Below are 23131 nucleotides of genomic sequence, written 5' to 3' on the forward strand. Positions count from 1 at the left end.
TGCTCCAATATTCCTTCCTCCAGCGAGCTGGGACCAACCGTGGGACTCCAGAGTGAGGGTCTGCAAACTTTTCCTATAAGCAGTCAGGTGGTGAACAGTTCCAGCTTTGCAGGCCATACCATCTCTGTTGTAACTGTTCAACTCTGCTATCATGGCATGAAACATCCATAGACAAAATGGAAGCAGTGTGAATGATTGTCTTCCAATAAAACTCTATTTGTAAAAACAGCAGTGGGCTGGATTTGTCCTGCAGGTCATAGTTTGTTGATCCCTGGTCCAAACTGAAGGGCCAAGTATCATTGGAAGGTAGGGAGCAGAGCATGTGAGGGTGCTCAGAATACCTGGCCAGCCTCTCATGAGTACTCAGACTCACTGCATCTTCTGTGTTCTTCCCCACTGTCCTGCAGAGATCAGAGTCTTGGAATCCACTCTAGTTTATTAAATTGGGTTCTGAGTCCAGCCTGGTGTTTGTAAACTCAAGCCTCCCTAGGAAGGAGGATCCAGCGATCAGTAGGAGACAAGAGAATCAGACATCGAAATAAAGGCAGACCACCTTTCTTTTTTATTTTGCTTAGACAAAATGCAAAGAGTGTCTCATTAAATTAAAAAAAAATAAACCAAAAAGAAAACCAAAACAAATTGATTCCCCCCACCCCTTCACTGACGGTACTCATTCTAAGTAACAACAGAAGGAGGTCAAATCGGGGACCCAGTTTCTAATGCGAAAGAAAGATGTGCAAACATGACGAACGTTTCCCCAGCCCCCAAATCAAGGTTCCTTTTAAATTCACAAAGAGGGTTAATTTTTTTTTCCTGTTTTGTTTTGTTTTTTTTTTTTCCTTTTGAATCTTGTGTGATAGAACTTCCGGTCAGAAGGTTGAATGAGTCCCCCATGCACTTTGTAGAAAATCAGTAAAAATGCAATAGCCCGTGAAGATCATAAAACTGGACTTCTTTCCCAAAAAATCAGATGCCCAGACAGATGGATCTCACACTCAGACAGAAAAAAAGCAGGAGAGTCTTTGCACTGTCTGTGGTTTTTTTTTTTTTCAGCATTTTCTCTCTCTTTCTTTTTTTTTTTAATATATTTTGGCAATTTTCTTTCATTATAAATATTGGAATTCCGTAAAAAAAAAGGTAGCTTTGATTGACTTTGTTAAACCGTATTTACAACCGCTGTCCAGTCATGCCGTTGGTTATACCAGGGTGTAGGATTTGGCATAGGGATTGTTGCCTTTCAAATGGCCCCGTGAGTCCAGCAGCGATTCCTGGGAGCTGCTCATCTTGGCTGCCTGTCCCAGCTCTGCCCCCTCGCGCTGAGGTAATGTGGCCACAGCCCCCTGCTGCCACTGCTGTCCCTCCCTCGTGGAGGCCGTGGAGGAGGCTGCCTCCATGGGGATGGGCTCAAGGACTGGGGGGCGTTTCAGGGTCCGACTTTTCTGGGGCTCCAAGCATGCCTGCCCTAAGCTCGGGTCCCTGCTTGTGCCTGGACCACTTCGGTTCAATAAGAAGTCCATTCGAAGGTATGGAGGCAAGTGGATGAGGTCACCTGGAAGGAAATGCAGAGGATTAGGTGGGCTCTTCAACTTGGTCTATAGATGCCTGGTGACCCTGTGCATATGTGATGGGCCACTCAGGGTTTAGAGGTGACTGTCACCACGCCCTCTGGGTGCCTTTCCCAAGACCCTTGGTCAGAATTCCTACAAAGGCATCATCTTCACCCCCCCACCCCCTACCAGACACAAGGAGAGCTGGCTTTTGTACAGCTTGTTGACTTTAGCCGTAAAAGTCGTACTTAACCAGAGAAACAGAGATCTCAAGGTACTTTGAAAGAAAAACTTAGGCTAAAGGTAGCAGTGTATGCTGGATATAAATGGTGACAGGCCAAACCCTGGATACAGTGGGCAGTGCTTAGGAGAGTGCGGGGCTTGAAGAGGGAGGCAGGGCTGCTGAGCAAAGAATGATGGTGTCTCAGCACCTCCATGGAATTATGTGACCTTGGCCATCGTTTAGCTACTGGTTTCTACGATTGCTTTTGGTGGAAATCCCAGAGTACATGGCCTCCTTACCAGGCTTTGCCTGCCTGCTAAAATGCTTGTGTCTTTCTGTTTCAGTCAGTGCCATGTAGAGAGAGGAAAACAGCTTAGAGTGAGTATCAAGGTTTCTACTTCCTTCTCAGGACCACTCATTTTGGCTTCTATGGTGCTAGGGAAACAACCCTCTTCAAGAGAACCTGCTGCAGGGAGAATCCAACTGCAGAATCCAACTTCTCCCCCCTCGCTAGACACTGAGGTCTCCTTCTGGACTGCTTCCAGCACTGCCTGAGACCACAGGTTCTCTTGATGACTAATCCTGTTGATTTGGGGTTTCCCAGTGAGAGGTTTGCTCAGGGCTTCCCCATTGCCTGGCTGCAGCTGAGACTCTCCCTGCCCACCTCCTCATTCCCCTTCTCCTCTCACAGGTGTCACACCCACATCTTAGTCTGTGGACTTTCTTTGCCTGCTTCTGCTGTAACTGAGCAGGACACTATGAGGCCTTACTGCAACATACCCTGGCCATATCCTCTGCCTGCCTCTTATTTGTAGAAAAACTTTAGCTTCCATGGCCTTGCCCAAATTCCAAAGAATAAATTTAGTCAGAGAAATAAAATGCAGAAACAAATAACCACAGTCAAGCAAGACAAAATAATAACAGTTTAGCCATCAATCAAAGCAAAGGACCTTTACTTCTTTCTCAAGGGCTATAGATAATGTTTTCAGCTGTATCCTTTGAGCTGTTTTGCAGATATTGAAACCCCCATCAGGTAGAAGAGGTTAATTGTACACTGACCACAAGCACATAAATCCCTGACCGGTTAGAAGGTTGATGATGTTGATTTCCTGTGACCTCACCACCAACCACAGAAGAATGTCCACAAGCTGATTATGCATCCAAAATCCTCTCCTTAGCATGTAGACCTGTTTTTCTGTATAATTTCTGAGCATAACCTGGGTTTGGGAATTTGGTTCTTTGGGACATGAGTCCACCTTGTCCCCAGGTTTGCCAGCTTCCTCAGTAAAGCTATCTTTTCTTTGGCCAACATCTGTCTCTTCGCATTGGATTCTTGAGCAGTGGGAAGCTGAACCTGAGCTTGGTAACACTGCTTCTTTTTTATCTCTTTATTCTTTGCAAGAATGCCTCCTGAAATCCCTTGCATATATAATATGCCTTGGCATCTGCTTCTTGGAAAATCTGAACTGGCACAGCTACCATCACCATCAACTACAGCAACTGTTCTTTGAAAGTTGGACTGTGCCTCTAATTGTCACGTTCCATGGCTTCTTAGCACCTCTTATCACTTCTTCCTTCTATAGAACTGACAACACCTCATGCAGTTGATCTTTCTTTTCTCAGAACTCTCAGCTTCCATGTCACTGTGCTTACCCAGAGCTCTTCTTGCACCTCGGACTGACACTTGACAATCCTTTCCTGGACCCTGTCCTCCATCCATCCTCAAGTACAGGGTTTCTCCAGTGGCCTGAGCTCAGTCCTCTCTTTGGGGCTCAGCCCTCATCTAATCTCATTATGAATAGCTCTCACATCCATCTTTTCCTTTTGCTCTCTCTCTTTTGAGCCCTAGACTTGAATTTTAGATGCTTTGCTAAATATTTCCACATGACTGTCCATTATGAATTTTAAATGCCACAGCCTATAAACCCAGTTTATGAAGGCCAGCCCCTATTCCCAGACTCATTTCCAAAGGCCACTTTCTCCTTTGTGCCCAATCGTTTTAAATGTCATTCTCATCTTACCAGAAATTGATGCTTGAAACCTCAGATATTGATACCTCCTACCCAGGTTAATTCTACTTGAAATTAATTCTACTTCTATCTGTTGACTCATTTTTGGTCCTATCTTTAGGACCCTGGTTCAAGTCTTTAATATATCTTGTAGGTTTCCTAAATGCATGAGAACGGTTTCAGCCCAGTCACTAGATGCGCTTTGCAAACTACATCCTCTAGGCTTGAGCTGGACTGAAGCCTGGATCTGATCTGCAGGCAGTTTAGGAACAGTGTTCATTGTGTAGCCTAGCACTTCCAATTGTTCTCACTTTGAGAAGCAAACAGACAAGGTATATTTGTGCAACACACTGGGATGAGTGCAGTGGGCTTTCCCTGGCCACACTAGGGGCAAGAGGCTCACCTGTAACTCCTTCATGGCATACCTGGTGAGCAACTCTGGTTAGAAAATGGCCTGGGGGCAGGCAGTCCTGGAGCTCAGAGACCAGGTGGGAGAATGTGCAGGTGAGGGAGCCATGATGGTGGGCTGAGCACCAAAGGGAAATGAGAGTGAACGAGATTGTGAAATGTGGAGGAGGCTCAAGGAGAGGGCTCTGGAAATGACCACAGGTGGGACAGGTGAAAAAGGAGGAAGAGTCAGGGATGACTCTCTTCCAAGTGTCAAGATCAGGAAACCTGGGCAGACAGCAGGACCATTCATTCATCGCACAAAAACTGTCTAGGAGAAAAATCACATTTTGGTGGGAAAAGACTGTGGGTTTTGTTTCAGACTTGCTGAGTTTGATGTGGTTGGGGACACCGCAGGGGAGATCTTAGTAACGTATCTAAGGCATAAGTCATTCCTTAACTTTCTGAATTGAAAATAATTGGCAATTCTTGTTTCTTTTGCTTCAAAATATTCCCATCTTTCCATGCCTTCCTCAGCCAACCCCTTGTTTGGAGCCTCCTGTGTGTGGCAGGACTGCTGTGAGCTGGTGGTGGTACTGACAAAGAAGTGAAGTGTATGCAGTTAGACAGTGACTTAAACCCCAGAGGAGCCTGGTGGGCTACAGTCCACAGAGTCAAACAAGACTGAGCACACATTCTCAACCTGCCTCCACCCCTCCACACACACCCACACCCACACACGTAAATCCCAGAATCTTTGAAATTGAGGTTTACTCACTGAAAGAGAATAACCATTTAAACAGCAGGGAGAGAGTGCTCAATGGTTAGGAGAACTAGAAACAAAAGCAAGACAGGCTGCAAAATTACTGGAAAATTCATTTTGCACAGTATAAATGAGCATAAGGATTTTCAAAATGCTTTGGCTTTTCTTAAGATTTTTTCCCCCAGGATAAGAGACATGATGACCTTATTTCTGGGAAATCTACCAAGTTGATTTCTGAGTCCTTGCATTACACTGTCATGTTATTTGGTATTTTTGAAGCAAGAATCCACTTAACATTTTCCCATTGGCTTTTTCAGGATCTCATGAAGTGACAGTGAGTAATTATATATGATCTCATTAATATTTTTAGCCTGTATTCCACTAAGACAGCCCCAGGACACCTTGGTTTTGGCTCACTGAAGTCAAGGTACTTTTAATTCAGTTCTAGCTTCATAGAGTGAACTGGATCAAAGGAAAGCCCAATAATAAATTCTTGACAATAAATTGTCCACGACACTCTTAGAGAAAGAAATGATGTAATTTGGCATTCTTGTGAAATGGGTTTTGGTGACTTGATGTATCTGGACTTTGACTTAGAAAAAATGGTGGCATGAATTTTACTGTTACAGACCCTAATGTTTAAGATATATCTAGCTGTGTATCAGCTTTAGTCCTGAAAAATAAAACTATTGAATTAAGAAAAAAAAAATAAAACCATATGCCCCTAGTGCCTTTTTTGATGGTGATATTGAAAATTCTGTCTTCTTTTATGGTTGTGGATGTATTATTCAACCTTTTCTATTGTGGGCTAATTATTTGCAAACAAATATCATGAAGGCATTAACTGAGCTTTTATATTTTATGTCCTTAAAAAAAAAAACTGGAACAATTCCTTTGTAGCATGAAGAATATTTTTTTTGCATGTGAATCAACATACCCTAATAAACTAATTTTGAAATTTTAATATACCCAATTTCCTGAAAGTGATCATCTGTCTTCATTCCAGGAGTCCAATAAACACATTGGATTTAATTGGCTCTTTCATTTATTTACATAACTAATGTTATTTTAAAAACATTTTGTTCAAATGCTGAGAAATTGTGGAAGGCATTTACCTCCATGTTTCTTTTAAAATGTAGGTCAAGAGAGCCTTACGCTGTTTCTGTGACCCAACTGAATCTCGAGTACTTGGCATATTTGCAGTGCGTTGTCACAGATTCAGGAATGGGTCTCCATCTCAGCAACTCCCCACTGAATGAACAGGGCTTATTAAATCCCTAAAAAGTATTAGCATCTTAGTCCCAGCCGGATTGCGGGATGCTCACGAGCTTGATTATGTGGAACAAATGTGTCTGAAATCAAAAGACAAAGCCCTTGATACCTGCCCCCTGCCTGCAGAGGTTCCCACTTTAGATGGAATGAACAAGGTAGTTGGAAAAGCATGGTGAGAACTGGAAACCCTTCATAATGAAAACAGCTCAACACCACGTCTTTATGTACAAGGGCTTCTGTGTTGGCTTCTTACAGGCCTGCCAAGCATCTCTGAATAGTCAATATCTCTGAAAGATCCAGTTTTTCAGGCAAAAGCTTGATTAAGTTGTATGATGCTCTCATTAGCTCCTTTCGACAGTATGTGTTTTCTGATTAGCACGTAAAGTAGCTCTTTCAACTGTGTGAATGCTGCAAATGAGCTCTCTTAATAATTCATGCACTGATGCGGAAGAAAGCACCAGAGTGATCGTGGGGAGTGCTGTTTATTAAAGATGCTTTATCGCCATTAAAACCCCACCCTTTGTGCTAGCCCCAGTTGTTTGTTGTTTACTCATTAGGCATGTCCGACTCTTTTGGGACCCCCTGGACTGTAGTTTGCCAAGCTCCTCTGACCATGGGATTTCCCAGGCAAGAGTACTGGAGTGGGTTGCCATTCCCTTCTCCAGGGTCTAATCCCAGCACCAGTTATGAAACTGGATTTTCTAATCGTCCGTCCATCTCTTAGGTTCTGCACATATCTACAGATGCATGGACAACCAAGCACTTAGAGAGAAGCAGAACGTGAAACCGTCCTGACAATCTAGACACCCACACAGCTGCTTTCCTTGATCCCCGGCTCTCCATCCACCTGTTTCTCGTGGGAGGAACTAAATGATGTTTCTGCCAAGCCAAGCCACTTCAGTCATGTCCGACTCTGTGCGACCCCACAGACGGCAGCCCACCATGCTCCCCCGTCCCCGGGATTCTCCAGGCAAGAACACTGGAGTGGGTTAATGACGTTTCTAATGCTGGTGATTAAGGGTGAAAGTCTGGATAACATGGTGCTCAGTTGCTCAGTCACGTCCAACTCTTTGTGAGGGACTGTAGCCCGCCAGGCTCCTCTGTCCGTGGGATTCTGCAGGCAAGAATACTGGATTGGGTTGCCATTTCCTTCTCCAGGGGATCTTCCCCACCCAGAAATTGAACCTGTATCTCTTACATCTCCTGTATTGATACCACTAGAGCTACCAACCACCCAGGGATCGAATCCCAGTCTCCTGCATTGCAGGCAGGTTCTTTACCATTAGAGCCACCTGGAAAGCTCCTGAATGACACTGTCTGCATTTAATCTGATAGACTTAAGTCTGGGCTCAGTTTTCTTATTCATAAAACAGGAATAAGAGCTGAATCCACCATAGAGTGCTGGAAGGAGGGTTTAATGAGATAATACAGGTGAAAGTTTTACTGTCATATGTCTCTCTTTCCAGAGAGTCTGAAGTTACGGGGCTGGAAATCAGCCATGTGAACGAATCGAGAACTCTTCTTTTACTTTAGTTTCTGTCTTTTGTGGGTTGATTAATGTCCCCCCAAAGACAGGTCCATATGCCAACCCTCAGCATCCAGGAATGTGACCCGATTTGGAGAAAGGATTTTGTTGCAATTCAGTAAAGGATCTTGAGATGAGATCACCTGAATTTAAGGTGGGCCCTAAATCCAACTACATATCTGCATGCACGCTCAGCTGCTTCAGCCGTGGCTCCCTGGACTGTAGCCCACAAGGCTCCTCTGTCCATGGGATTTCCCAGGCAAGAATACTGGAGTGGGTTGCTGTGCCTTCCTCCAGGGGATCTTCCTGACTCAGGGATCAAACCTGCATCTCTTAGGTCTCGTGCATTGGCAGGTGGGTTCTTTACCACTAGCGCTCCCTGGGTAGCCCTAGTCCAAAAACATGTGTCCCTATTAAAAAAAAAAAAAACGGAAATAGAGGAGAATCTGAGGGACAAAAAGGGGAGAAGGCAGCGATTGGACTGATGGGACCATGAGCAGAAGAACACCTGGAGCCTCCAAAAGCCAGAAGAGACAAGGAACAGATTATTCCCTGAAATTCCTGAGGGAGTACAACCCCACTGACACCTTGATCTCAGCCTTCTGGCCTCCAGAACTGTGAGAGAGTACATGTCTGTCCTTCTGAGCCACCTAGCCTGCCGCAATTTGTTAGAGGTCACAGGGTCCAAACACAGAGGGTATTCCCAGCTGGGATGGGCTGGGGGCCTCACAGGATGCCTCTCTGAACATTTCTGCCATGTGGGACAGGCTCTGCCCCTTCCACCAAAGACAGGAGGGGCTTTCTCTTTAACGGTCAGTAACAGCAGCCAACATGCTTGTGGTTTCCACTGTCCCCAAGGTGTGCCTTCGGTGGGCTGTCCTGTCACCCATCTTTCTCTGCTGAGGCCAAGCCAGAGTCACTTGTCCCTGGTCCCCTGCTCCCTGGGGAAGCAGGGTCTGCCCAGTGGGCACCCAAAGACCCGTGTTGCCCAGCCTGGGTTGGGGGAGATTCCAGGAAACCAGGACCTTGAGGTTCACATTCACTTCTTTGGTTATAACTTCCCCTCTTGGCTCTCCTCTGACCACCTCTCCACTTTCTCACTCCCTTTTTCTTGCTTGGTTTCCGTTGCTTCCCAGGTGGAGAATCCCATGGACAGAGGAGCCTACAAGAGGGCTACAGACCATAGGGTTGCAGAGAGTGGGACAAGACTAAAGCGACTTAGCACGCATGTGTTGCAAGTTTCATCCAGAAAATAAAAGGCATGGGGGTGGGGAGTAGAGCACAGTGAGCGCAGGTGGGAGGGGGTTAGGAGGCAGCTGAGTGCAGAGCAGGAGCCAGGCTGACCGGCTTCCAGGGGAGAGAGAGAGAGAGAAAGAGAGTGTGTGTGTGTCTGTGTGTGCATGCATGTGTGTCTGTATGTGTATGTGTATCTCTGTGTGTGTCTGTGCATGTGTGACAAGAGGACAGAGATGGGAGGGTATCAGAGAAAAGGCTGCATATTGAAAGGCAACGCTGGAGCTGTAGGAGAAAAGGACAGAGGCTGGCAGGAGCCCGATGAAGGCTGGAGGGAAGGACCTGGGGACCTCAGAGCTCCCTTTCTGCCCACCTTCCTTCTTCCTTCCCTCCCTGCCCTGATCACCTGTCTGCCTGCAATTCCATCTCTTCTAGCACCTTCCCAATCACCTGATCCGTGTGAGCTACTCCCCAAAACCCAGTGGGAACCCAAAGATGGCCCTGGGGTCTGAGTCCTGCCTTCGCCCTGAGGACTGTCTCCACCCACTGGCTTTCATGGGTTCTAATTGTACGTCTGTGCTCCCTGCATGGTCATGCCCCCTGCTCTGCTCCTTAGGAGGATAGTAGCCCTTGTGTCAGAGTCATGGAGGCGGGGAGAGTGGGGAAGGAGGTAAGAGAAGCGGGAAGAAAGAACGAGCTGCCCACCAGCCTGGTCAACATGGTGCTAAGATGGATGGGGCAGGGCGGGGGTGAGGTGGGAATGAGAAGGGCAGGGTCGGGGGAGAGGCAGACAGAGAGAGAGAGAAGCAGAGAGATGGGGAGAGAGAGACAAAGAGATGAGGGCAGAGAGAGGGAGAGAGGCAGGGAGGAGTGGGTCAGAGGAACACGGCCAGAGGGAAGCAGATGGACGTCATGGAGACATCGGACCCGGAGAGATGACTGTGAGAGACACAGAGCCACGTACAGACAAAGGTCAGGGGACAGTGAGTCACGGGACAGTGGCAAAGGCGTCTGGCTTATGATTGCAGCTGTGAGCCGGCCCTTGACCCTTGACAGTCCACCTGCCTGGGGGCCTCTGTGATACCTGGGCGTTGAGCCACACCCTTCACCCCTGCCCTCCCCGCCGCTGGAGCCCAGGCGCTGCGCTGACTCATGCCCTGAAGGATGAGAGGCGATTTAGCCATTATTTCCAAGTTATGCCTTATTATTTGACATAATGGGCCATTTCTCATCCTCTCATCACTGCTTTCCGGGGTCGGTGCCACTAACATCCCCAAAAGTTCAGACTAAATAAGTTGGCATCCATTTCTCTCTCCGTAGTTAACTCTGCTCACTGGTGTGCAGATAACTCCTGGCCATGGGCTGCAAGCCAGCACAGACTCCCCTGGTGATCCATCCCAACATCCATCAGCAGATGTGAGCTCAGAGAGTGTCATCCACCACCCCTGGGGCCCTCAGCCCTGCTTGGCCCCACTGTGCGAAAACTGCTATGTTAAACTTGCCTCTTTTTACCTGAAAACCGGGACACCCCACCCCCTCACCCCCCATACCGCACCCCACAGCTGCCTATCAGGAAAGCAAAACCTCCTGAACCTTCTCTATCTGTTTAGATTCACACATGACATTTGAATGCACTTTAGCTTTGGAAGAAAATGGCAAAATCATTCCCAGCACAGAACGAGAATGGACCAACTCAGGAACTCTGTAATGGACTTGCACTCTGTGAATCTGGCTGTTATAGGGTTCTGGCCACTTGTCACACACACCCTGGGAAAAGAAAGTCTACAGTCGAGAACAGTGGTTCTCAGATGAGGGTCATTTTGCCCTCCAGGGCATACACAGCAATGCCTGAAGCTTTTTGGAGATGTCTTGGTTGGTAGGGCAGCTGCTACTGGCTTCTAGACCAAGGCCAGGGATGCTTAGCATCCTGCCATGGCCAGGCTGGTCCCAACCACAAAGCTTCACCCAACCCCAGATGTTAATGGCACTGCTGTTGAGAAGCCCTAGCTTAGATGGTCTAAGCTCTGAATTCCAAGTGGTCCTTATTTCACTTCAGTTTTATTTTGTGCTCAGTCGCTCAGTTGTGTCTGACTCTGTGACCCCATGGACTGTAGCTTGCCAGCTCCTCTGTCTATGGAATTCTCCAGGTAAGAACAATGGACTGGGTTGCCATTTCCTCCTCCAGGGGATCTTCCCAATGTGGCAGGTGCATTCTTTACCACTGTGCCACGTGGGAGGCCCTAATTTTACTTTTAAAGCATTGGATTCAATCAGAATAAGGAATTGTACTCCTCTGTCCCTCCTACTCCACAAGGAATTACAGCCTCAGTTTGTCATGGAGAAAAGTAAGGGATGTGCCTGATGGACCAGCAATCAGAAGGTCTGTGTCCGACCTGCCCTGAAGAGGTGGGAGCTCAGAGCCATGGGCAGGTATGAGTAAGAGTGGGCTGAAATCCTGCCTTGAAATACTGCGTCTGTTCAAGTAGTTCTGTGACCCCTGCGAGCTTTAACTCTTACTTATACAAGGGAAGGGCTTCCCAGGTGGTGATAATGGTAAAGAACCCACCAGCCAATGCAGGAGACACAAGGGATGCGGGTTCAATCCCTAGGTTGGGAAGATTCCCTGGAGGAGAGCATGGCAACCCACTCCAGTCTTCTTACCTGGAGAATCCCATCAACAGAGGAGCCTGGCGGGCTATACAGCCCAGTGGTTTGCAAAGAGTTGGACACAACTGAAGCAACTTAGCATACATGCATAAAAAGGAAATGTGTCTGATCATTTCTAATGAAAATCTTGAATCTTAAAAGAGTCTTTCTTATGCTCTGAACTATCTCATCTGTGAAAACTGGTCAAGCACTTTTGAATTAGAAGTTTAGGGATAAAAAAGGGACAAATGAATGCATTTGGGGGAGCCTGGAATTCCAAGGCACGTTCCAATAGCTTTCTTCTCCCTGCTGGACAATTCTTTATTTGTCAGCAAGTGTGAGAACATGTGCACGCTTTCACACAACACTCATGCAGAATGACAGTGAAGCAAGTTCCCTGTGGGCTCCGGTCTCCTCTGGGGACACATAAAAAGGAACTTTCATCAGCCTCTAACAAGGTTTGATGTCTGTGCTTGGATGGAGCTGGAGATTGATGCAAAAGTAAGAAGTCAAGGATGCTTACCTCGACTTCTGGCAATTTCACTTAAAAACCACACAGACTTGCAAGGACACTACAGCATCAAAGAGCTCCTTACAAAGGGGAGCCTGAAGTCTGCCCACACCCAAGCCCGACCAGATCTAACGCTTTTCCAGTTTAATATTAATGCTGCAGTGGTAATGAAAACTCGTAAACAAACCCCTCTTGGTAAATGAATCTTCACTCCCAAACGGCAACCAGGAACAACTCTAAATAAGTAATGTGAGCTGGATACCAGAGGTCCCGCCCGCAGATTCTGTTACCATTCTTGGCTTGTACCTGGGAGGCTTCATGCATTTTTAAGGGCTCATCATTATTGCGATCCTCCTACTTGCTGGCGAACTTTTCAAAACCACACTGAGGTATGAAGTGGAGCTTAAGTTTGTCTGTGCTCATGGTTCTTCTGAAATAGAATAGTTCTGGATAAAAAGCAGGACTGGAAAATCTGCTTAGAGGATAGGCAACCTGGGAACTCGCTGTCGGGGCATTCAGAGACCCTAGTGGGGAAGGGACCTTGAGGGTCAAAGGCAGCTCCAGCTCCCACGTGACACCCTCAAGGACCCCCCACACAGGGGTGTATCCCTTACTCTGAAAGCAGGACCAGTTGTGGAGTGGATGCCAGAAAATACAGGCTGGAGGAAAGGAGGGAGGCGTCGAGGTTGGGTGGGAGAGAGCAAGGCTACCTCTAGAAGGATGGAGGCCAGGGACCTGAAGCCTTGTATGTGTGTGTGTGTGCATGTGTGTGTACGCACATGCGGGTACATGGCTGCATGTGCACACAACAACAGCTGGGAACAAGGCCAGGCTTTACAGGGGATGTGACCTGAGCAGAGGCTGGCTGGTCTTTCAGGTGGGAACCCTGCCTTTCACTCCACCCTCTTCTCTTTTGTTAAACACACACACTCAGGAAAGCATGAGGGATGGGAGGAATGGATCCTAAAACTAAAATCCCCAAACTGCTTTGTATAATTGGTTACTCTGAGAGCCAGCAAGTTGGAGGCAGGCAATGGCCATTTCCAATCAAGAAAACTTCCACTTCATTCATTGTGGCGGAGGAGCAGGGTCAGGGAGCCAGTCAAGGAGGTGCAGACATTCAAGGCTGGAGCCTTGGTGTCCACCTGCAGAGATCAGAAGGGGTGAGGGTACTGCCCCTGCTGCTGGCGGGGCCAGGTTGTATTAGGTTGCAAGTTTGAAACTTTAAATTGATTTAAGTAGCTTCCTGCAGTGGCATCTCTTGACTGCATAGGATAAGCATCATGAATAAAGAAGCAGCAGGAATTCAAGAACGTCAGAAACTGGCTCCTGGTGCTACCTGAAACCAAAAATTGGTACTGTAACCGAAGTATGAGAGCCACCTTGACCAAGAGGAAAAGACACTGTTAAACTTTCCAGCTGCTTCTCGGAGAAATAGAAGGTTTGCTACCTTTGTTTTAAAGTGTAAAATGTATGTTAGTCACTCAGTCATGTCTGACTCTTTTCGACCCCATGGACTGTAGCCCATCAGGCTCCTCTCTGTCCATGGAATCTTCCAGGCAAGAATACTGGAGTGGGTACCCATGCCCTCCTCCAGGGAATCTTGCTGACCCAGGGATTGAACCCAGGTCTCCTGCATTGCAGGCAGATTCTTTACCATCTGAGCCACCAGGGAAGCCCCAAAGATGGAAATAGCCATGCCTTATTGAAGAAAACAAAAGTTACAAAACTTGCATTTGATTTGAAATACATAAGTCCTAAAAAGGCAGAAAATTCAAAACTCAGATGTGTTAAAAATGTAAAACTAGATTTTGATACCTGCCTTGGTAGTAGCTGTCCACATTTCATGGGGAACTACCCCCACTGGTGGAAGAGAGTTTGTTTTGACTTAACGAGCAAGATTAGAAAATAAATCACTTTGTTTAAAGTTAGGCTGGAAGATGGAGTAGACTTAAATGTACTCTTTTATTTTACTAATAATTTCTAACAGTTGTAATATTTGAATCAATTGGCCAATCTTTTCATCATCACAATCATCATATATTAATTCATTCAATAACATTTATTAAGCACCTACTATACATCGGACAGTGATAGGAGTATATATTCAATTAATTAAGTCAGTTGAAAATAATTCTTGGACACTTTTTATGCTGTCCCACATCTGATAGGCACTGGGGGAAAAATAAAGGTAACTAAGACATGTTTCCTATTTTCCTGCAGCCACAGTCTGGCCAAATTCATTTTTAACTTAATCCTGATTTGCAAAGAACTTAAAAGCTTGGGATTATAAATGGAGAAAAAAAAAAAAAGCTCATCAAAAAAGAACTGATGGCAAGGAAACAGATATCCAGAGACCTGGATGACTGATAAGCATTCAGAAACATGAGGAAACACAGGTAAATAATTTGGTTTGAAAGACCTGCTCAAGGAACTGCTAATTTTGACAGTCTCCAGTCAGCAGGATACTACATTGTAACTTTGGGTTTTGTGCCCAGTGTTTAATTTAGTTCCATTATAAAGGAGATACAGGAAGGCTTCCAGAGGATGACGTATTTTTCTAAAAGCATATCAAATGTTCAATGATAATTTTGGCATCTAGAGTGGACAACACAGTTTGTGGACATTAGAATTCAGGTGAATTTAAAAGCTTATTCATACCTAAAGTTATAAAATCATTTTAGTCTAAATAGTATATAAAGGGACTTCCCTGGGGGTCCAGTGGTTAAGAATCCACCTTGCAATGCAGGAAATGTGGGTTTGGTTCCTGGTCAGGGAACGAAGACCCCATGAACTGTGGAGCAACTAAGCCTGAGTGCTGTAACTACTGAGCCTGAATGCCACAACTAGAGAGTCTATGAGACTCAGCAAAAGATCTCACCTGATGCAAGGAAGATCCCACTCGCCACAGCTGAGACCCAACACAGCCATATAAATAAATAAATAATTTAAAAAATGAGATTAAAAAACAATATATAAATAGTGTATATATTATGACATAGTACATAGTACCTTCTCTAGCTTTTCTCAATTGTTCTGATGGATCCAGGCAACAATCTCATGAAAACAGTTTAAACATTTTTTAATATGAGTCAAAAAACACTGAAAAACAAGTCATCGACAAGACACAAACCTTTAACTATTTCAAGACCTGCGCACATACTTAGTGCTCCTCCGGGGGCTTGCTGTGTGCAAGGCGAAGTGTGGTGTGTGTCTCAGATGGCAGTGTGAAGTACTTAACTGCTGCTCAAGTTGTGCCGGACTCTTTGCGGCCCCATACACTTAGCATGCCAGGCTACTCAAATACTGGAGTGGGGTGCCATTTCCTACTCCAGGGGATCTTCCCAACCCAGGGATTGAATCTGCATCTCTTGCATCTCCTGTATTGGCAGGCAGAATCTTTGCCACTGCTTTACTTTTATCTGCCGAATATGGATGCCATTTTCTTAATTTGCCTTACTAGAAATTACAATGCAATATTAAGTAGAAGCAGTGAGAGCAGACATCTTCATCTCATTCCTGATCTTAAGGAAATAGTATTTATTCAATTTTTCACTATTAAGTATGATGTTCGCTGTTTCACATGCATGCCCTTTCTCAAGTTGAAGGAATTCTCTTTTATTCTTACTTTGTGGAGTGTTCTTATTTTTTTGAGAAAAACGTTGGGTTTTGTCAAATGCTTTCTCTGCCTTGAATGATCGTGTATCCACCCCCCCCACCAATTCTGTTAATATTAATGATTTTATATTGAACCATCCTTGAATTCCTGAGAAGTCCCATTTGGTCACAGTGTATAGTTGAACTGGTAGACACATAAATGAGGTGGATGCTGTCCAGGAAACAAGGGCCACGGAAGGAAAATAAACCAAAGGAGGAAAGCAGGGGTCGGGGGCAGCACCTCACCCTGAGACCATCACTGGGGTCACTGTGGGAGCCCTAACAGCACGTCAACCAGGCAAGACCCAAGCGACCACTACTGCTGCTGACATCTGCATCAGGCAACACACAGCTTACACAAAGCCCAGATAGTGGGCGTCTATGTCATCCCCATTTTACAGATGAGCCAACTGCAGCTCAGCAAGACTAAACAAAAGGCCAGAGGCTCATTTTTCTCCTCTCCTGTCTTCCTCAACCTCAAGCTGTACAGCCTCAAAAAAGTCATGATATTTATCCTACACTTGCATCTGCCTTGCAAATAAATGCCAGCAACAAAAAGTCCTTTGGATAAAAACACCCACCAATAACAACATCTCCCTGAGGAGGTAGACAGCACAGAAATAAATGAAGCCATCATTCTTGATAGTTGGCTGGTGTGGATCTTGACTCGGTTTGGGAGATTAGTTGCTGGATAGACAATTTTTATTTTATATATTTTTATGCATTTCTAAAGCTTATTTCAGCCTGGCAGACTGCTGAAAAGCCCAGAGGAATCATGGTGATTTAAAATGGATATACATTTTTGAAATAGAACCAATAAAGTGGCTCAGAAAATAGGAAAATGATAAATAAAACTGGGTTCAACAAGAATGGATTAGCCAGTGCACAAAGTCAAATCTATAGACAGGAACTTCAGGGTGAAAAAGGATTTTTCAGATGAGAACTACAACTGGTTGCCATGGTTTGGATGCAGTCTAAAGATGTGTTTAATTTGCCCTGTATGATGATTTGCACAAATCTGAGCAACACTTGAAAACTGTGGGTCTCCATATAAAACCCAAATATCTGTCTCCCTTTGAGAATCTCCTCTTACAGGCCCCCATTTCCACTCAGGATCAGTTGGCAGGAGTTTGCTGGAGTCCTTTTCCTCTACAGTCACTGAACTCTTGAGTTCTCCATGTCTCTATCCCTCCCTTTGCTCTGCTCGTCACCCTCTTCACTCATTCACAGGATCTGCCAGGCCCTGCAGGCCTCAAGGTTTGCAGCTTCTACTCACTCTACTGATCAAGGCAGACACCAACGTATTGCCAACCTGATACCAGCCATTTACTGTCATTTTGGGTGACTCAGTGAAGCCAATTTACAGAGGCTGGCTCACTGGTAAGACTGCTGTCCTTCTAAAACCCTCACCCCCAATTTTCAATACTTCTCAAGCAGCAGAGAACTCCCTTCTTAGACCCTGGGCTCCCAGAGCTTTGTGATCACTTGACTGACAGTATATGGCAGAAGTGCTGCATCAGTTTCCAGGCCCAGGCTTAAGGAAATGGCTATTTCCACTGTCCATCTCTTGGGACACTGGCTCTTAGACAGGAGGAAGCATAAGCCAGATCATGGAGAAACCTGTGTTGGGAGGACATGGCCAGAACCTACCCTCCAGGTTAGTGACTGAACATGTCTTCTCCAACCTAACTGGGGTTCCCCATGGACACGGCTGGAATGGATATGTGTGTCCCAATCAAGCTCTGACTCAATTTCAGATTCATACATGAAATAAATGATCATTGTTGCTGTAAGCCTCTAGGCTTTGGGGTGGTACATGGTTCAGCAATCAATAAACAGAAGACTAGTCTAAACACCAACAAGGCTTTCACAGCGGAAGAGTGTGTCTTGGGAAGACGTGCTTCCCCGACACTGGTCCAGGCGTGTCTCGTCTCACCTGGCCGATGTGCCTTTGGAACTGCCATGTTCATCACTCGTCCTCCATCCTGAGGTTTGGGGGGAGAGGCGGTGAACCTGCAGATCCCTGACTCCGAAGGGGTGCTGGAGGTCAGACTGTCTGTGTACTCATTTGTCCCTGCCGTCAACTGCTCGGACGATGTGTCTGAGATGAAGCACTCTGTGATGGTGAACTTGGCGTGCCTCAGCTGCTCTTCCATCTTGGCGTGCTCGTAGGCCCTGGCCAGTTCTTCATAAGTGGAGGAGGCACTTTCTGTGGAGACCATGCTGCTTCGCGCTCGATCTGTGCCATGAAAAAGAGAAAACGAGATGATGAGTCGTCACTGGGAGTCTGCACTGACCGGGTGGTGATGGGGACCTGTGGCTGGTTCTCCCCACCACTGGGCAGCCGGACAGGAGTCCTGGGTCTTAATCTGAGGACTGCCTTTGTCACTGTGAGGCCACCTTCATGAGCCTCAGCCATGTGGCTTCAGGGCTTCAACTGACTTGCTGGAGGCACCTGTCCCCAGTATGGGACATTGCCATAGATCAGTAATATACCCCCCTGAAAACTTCTGCTTTTAATTAAGACAGCTGGCTTGTTGTTTAGTTGCTCAGTCATGTCTGACTCCTTGGGATTCCGTGGACTATAGCCCACCAGGCTCCTCTGTCCATGGGATTCTCCAGGCAAGAATACTGGAGTGGGTTGCTATTTCCTCCTCCAGTGGATCTTCCCAACTCAGGGATCAAACCCATGTCTCCTGCATTGCAGGCGGATTCAAGACAGGTGGGAATGCAATATGCATGAATACGCCCCTCCCTGCTCTGCAAGTCTTCCTGGGCCACAGCGACACTTTCATTGTCAGGAACGATCTGAGCTCTGTGTTCAGCTCCTCTGGCCTCCGTGGGGCAGGAATACAGGCCAGTCCTTAGCAATGAACATGTAACTGCATGGAATTGGTCACTAGGCAGAATCGCAGCTGAACCCTGGGGCACATCCTTTGTGTCTAAGGCTCACCCTTTATGGGGACCAGAGACCTGCCAGAACCCTAAAAGGTACATTTTGGGTAAGAGGACTCTCTAGATTTTAAACCCACTCAAAAGTTCTGAAGTCACCTCAGTGGAACTCTGAGGTTCTTGTAAGAGAAATAACTGCCATAAAAATAAATGTACGTGGTGATGCTCCACCTCTGGAAGACTATTTTTGAAGTATATCATCCAGAACAAAAGAAAATGAGTATGAAAATTTCCTACAGCTATTAAGTTTAGATAGAATTTCTTTTCAAAATTTTAGATTGGAGGGAGGGTGGGCAACGCAGTGCTATTCTTAGGCTCTGTCTTCCCTCTAGGGTGAGGTCTTGGCGAGTGGGACAGACAGATAATCAAGCCCTGTTTCATTGTCAAATGGATCAGCCATGTTCCCCATCCAGGGTGCTGTGACCTTGTCATGCAACTTCAAGTCCAGTCTTAATCCTGGAGATGGGAGTGGGCCACACACCCTCTTAAGGTATAATCAGGGTGATTGTAATCATGGGAGAACACGTAGAAACTTCTGTGTTTCTCTCAGCAGAGCAGGAGTGAAGGGCAGAGGGAGCAGTGTGAGTCTGAGATTCGGGATGCCTGCAACATAGATTCTTTTGATTTTGCTTTGCGGACTTGGCTGGACCCTAGATTTGGCCAATGAAGTACAGCTTCATCGGTACCCGTCAGGTCAATGGTCCAGCAAGTTGAAAGTGACCTTGAAAGGGTGCAGGTAGGGCCCTGAAACTCAGAGTGTAGTCCTGCTCATTCAGGGAGGAGGCAGCAGGCAGGCCCTACCTGTGTCTTGTGAGGGGCTGACGCTGTAGCTGTCACTCTCCTTGTCCATTGAGCCTGCGGCCCTGGGCGTTGGCAGCCTCCAGTCGGTGGTGAGGGTGTGTGTTGAAACGGTGGGGTGGGGTCTGTTGAGGGTCCACTGGCTGGCATACCGGTTCCTCGCTGTGGGCCCAGCCTTGGCATTCCTCCTGGTGGTGGGATCTGGGAAGAACCAGAACAAAGTCTATGTTTGTCTTTGGGAGGGTGGTCGGCTGTGATCAAGGTGTGGAGTGGGGTGCTCCCGATTCAGCTCTATGATCCACTCACGCTGCCTCCGGGAAGCTCTCTCTGATTGCCCTGTATGGAGCACTGGTTTCCTTTCCCCTAGGGTCTGAAGCACTCATGTGATACTTAAGCACTTAAACAATCCCTGTAGAGAAAGAACATCAGATTTGGACTCAAGAGTTATGAATTTGAGTCTTACTCTGGGCTCGTAATAGTTTCATGACACCCCTCATATCACTTAAACTTCTTAAGAATCACCACCTTCTGTAAAAGGAGAGAGTTGGACCGTGTATGCACTAATGGGGCTTCCTTGCTATAGTATTACCTCCAGGTATTCTTACAGGTTGAACTCTGTTCCCTCAAAAAGATTCGTATGTCCACATCTTGAGCCCGGAACCTCAGCTGGTGATCGTAGTTAGAAGTAGGGTCACTGCTTTTGCTATTAGTTCAGATGAGGCCAGACTGGAGTAGGGTGCCTTCTGGAGCTAACATAACTGGCGTCCTTACAAGACAAGGAGACGGACAAGGAGGAGAGGGTGATGGAGGCAGAGACCAACAGCCGCAGCTGGACTGAGGAGCTCGGAGACCACCACCACACACTGGGAAGGGGCAAGGAAAGGTCCTCCCCTACCAGCTTCAGAGGGGGTGTGGCCTGCTGACACCTTGATTTGGGACCTGTTGCTAGTGGGACTGTGAGAACATCAATTCTGGTTCTTTAAAGACACACCAAAAAAGAAAAAAAAGCCAGGCAGTTTGTGACATGTTTTTAACAGCAGCTCTAGGAAAGGAAGCAGGGGTCTCCTGTATAGATTGCTGTCTAATATTAACTCACTGCCTCAAGTATGACTGTTGTTCATCAACTAAATTGCAGTGCTCTAGAGCAGGGGAAGAGGGAAGATCCATTTTTGTCCAAACACTCTCTTATCCCTTTGCATATGGCAGCATCTCTTCAACGTGATTGTCTGAACTCTGACGATGACTTGGGTGATTCGATGTGGAGAACAAAGGGTTCATGCATGTTTGGATGTCCCAGCTCTGCCATCTTCAGAAACACAGAGATTTATGGACACACAGGCTGAAGCCAGGTGGGTTTCATCATCTCTAAGTCTGGGAACAGAGGCAAGAGGTCAAGTGGGTAGATGGAGTTCTTAGCTCAGCTCTTAGCTAAGAAAAAGAAGATGGTCCAACAGCACCGAGTGTTGGACACTGGAATTCTGTGGAAAAGGGAGAGGCCCAGTTACTGGCATGATTTTTCTGGGGCTCCATCCTGAAGGCAACATAGGGTCCTTCTCCATTTTTGAATTCTCTGCTTTTCAAAGAGGAGTTTTAGGCAGTTTTATTTCAAAAATGATCCGGCTACCTCTCTACACTGCCATCTGTGATGACTGCTTATCACTAATGGAGCACTTTCTAAAGAACAAAAAACAGAGGGACAACCTGTGGCCTGATGACATGGACTCATGATGCTCCTGAGCCTCCAAGTCTCTGCAGGACAGAGTAAGGGTGTACATCTTGGGATCATCCAAAATTAACTGAGAGCCTACCATGATCTCTGGACACAGACTACCTTGGATGAATACATGCAGCCCAGAGTCACTTTACAGTTGAGGTGATGGAAGCTCAGAGAGAAGTGATACAGCTATTAAGTGATAAGAACAGAACTCAAGACCCCACCTGTCAGTCCAAGACTGCCCATTACTTGGCCAAGCGTGTCCTCAGCCGGACCCCTAAGAGTCAGGCACAGAGTCTGCGTGACACTAGCTTGCTTATAATTCCATGCTGGGTCATGGGGCACGACACTTGAAAGTGGTGAAATGACTTTCTTTTAAAGTGTGGGATTTTCCTTTTTGCCATTTTCCAGTTATCAGACTTGGAATCTAATCCATCATTCTACAACATTGCAGAGAAGCATAAAGATGGCAGCTTGGTCGATATATTTTAAGATTTCCTGGATCATCAAAATGCTCCGTCTTGGTGCATAATTCTCTGGGGCATTGATTTTCAGACACATTTTATCCATTACTTGCAAAATTCCACGGACGACTTTATTGGAGGATTTTGGGGGGCCTTGATTAGAATGTAAATGAGTTATGCTAGAGCACCAAGCTCTCTGGACAGAAAGGTATGAATGATAATTGGGTTTCTCTGCCTAAATGCTAGGAGAGAGGTCCTCAAAGAGACAGAAAAACCTCCTGGTAGGAGGCTGCATGTCTCCCAGGCACTGTCAACATGATAAGTGGAGCTTAAATAGTGGAGCTTGTTATTTAAATGCTAATGAATCTTTTCCAGAAAATTACCCAGTCCCTTACATAAGTTTTGAGGGTTCTTATTTTTATTCTTCTTTAAGCTGCTTGTTGGTGCGGCTAGGGATCAAGTTTACTCCTCGTGTGGATGCTTGTGGAAAAAGGGGTCAGCTTGAGAGTCTCACTTTCAGGACACAGTTTCCTCAAACTCCCCAAACCCCACACCTGTGAGCTTCGTCCTGCCAAGCTCACCCACCAACGGTGGGCCAGAGAGAAACCTTCACTCCCACAGACCCCTTTCACCAGTAAGATCACTCTATCTGGAAAGTTCCATGGTCACGTTGCACTATTCAGGCCAGAAGTCTTTTCCAGTTAATTTTGTTCATTATCACTTTTTTTTTTTTCCTAGATGAAGACAGCTTTACCAGTGGCCTGATAATGTTGGAATATAGGTCATGATATTACTTTTTGAACTGCAGTTTGTCCTGCTCTAAGCAAGCATCCTATGGGCAAAATTGTCTCTGTATACTACAGAGAATAATACTCTGTAGAATACTACAGAGGGGTTGACCCATTTTTTAATCATCAAGTTTTCTGACCTGAACTGAACTTTTCTGTAAGATAGTTTCTAAGATAGCAGCTAAAACAAAAACCTTACTTGGGTTCCACTCAGTAATCTCCTTTGTACATCTTCCTAGTTAATCTATTAACCAAATAAATGTTGGGGTTTACTGCCTCTGCATGGAAAGTAGTTTATCTGGGACCTCAACATTATAAATAAATTCCAGTGATGAGGTACCATGCTTGCTAAGCAATCAATGATAGGGTGTAAGTGATATAAATAACTCTTGGCCTTTCAACACCAGGTCTGAACTGGAATTATTAAGCTTCTGCCCATTGAATCAAATCATTTTAATTATCTTGAACTTGGGATAAGAGAGGATTTGGCAGATAATAGGGTTATAAAACATGCCATGTGGACCGCAATTGTGGGATTAATCGGCTTTTACTCCCTGCCACTGGTTTTTGACTTTTTCAGATGCTGAGGCCTCGGCTTTGTAGGATGAATTTACCAGTTGTCTCATAGAGAGAATGTAATGA

The 23131-nt window shown here is 46.0% G+C and overlaps 1 protein-coding gene across 1 annotated transcript in view; it reads right to left on the minus strand.

The window, feature by feature from the left end:
* Positions 1-539: 539 nt before the first annotated feature.
* DSCAM (DS cell adhesion molecule) overlaps positions 540-23131 on the minus strand; it is a 690454-nt gene continuing 667862 nt past the window's right edge. The window contains exons 31-33 of the mRNA XM_059889928.1: positions 19527-19724; positions 17710-18012; positions 540-1549 (exon numbers count right to left, since the gene is read on the minus strand). Of these exons, the coding sequence (XP_059745911.1) occupies positions 1197-1549; positions 17710-18012; positions 19527-19724 (854 nt within the window). The 3' untranslated portion in view covers positions 540-1196. The remainder of the gene's footprint in view (positions 1550-17709; positions 18013-19526; positions 19725-23131) is intronic.

Source organism: Bos taurus, chromosome 1 (assembly GCF_002263795.3).
Source record: "Bos taurus isolate L1 Dominette 01449 registration number 42190680 breed Hereford chromosome 1, ARS-UCD2.0, whole genome shotgun sequence".
NCBI classification, from domain to species: Eukaryota; Metazoa; Chordata; class Mammalia; order Artiodactyla; family Bovidae; genus Bos; species Bos taurus.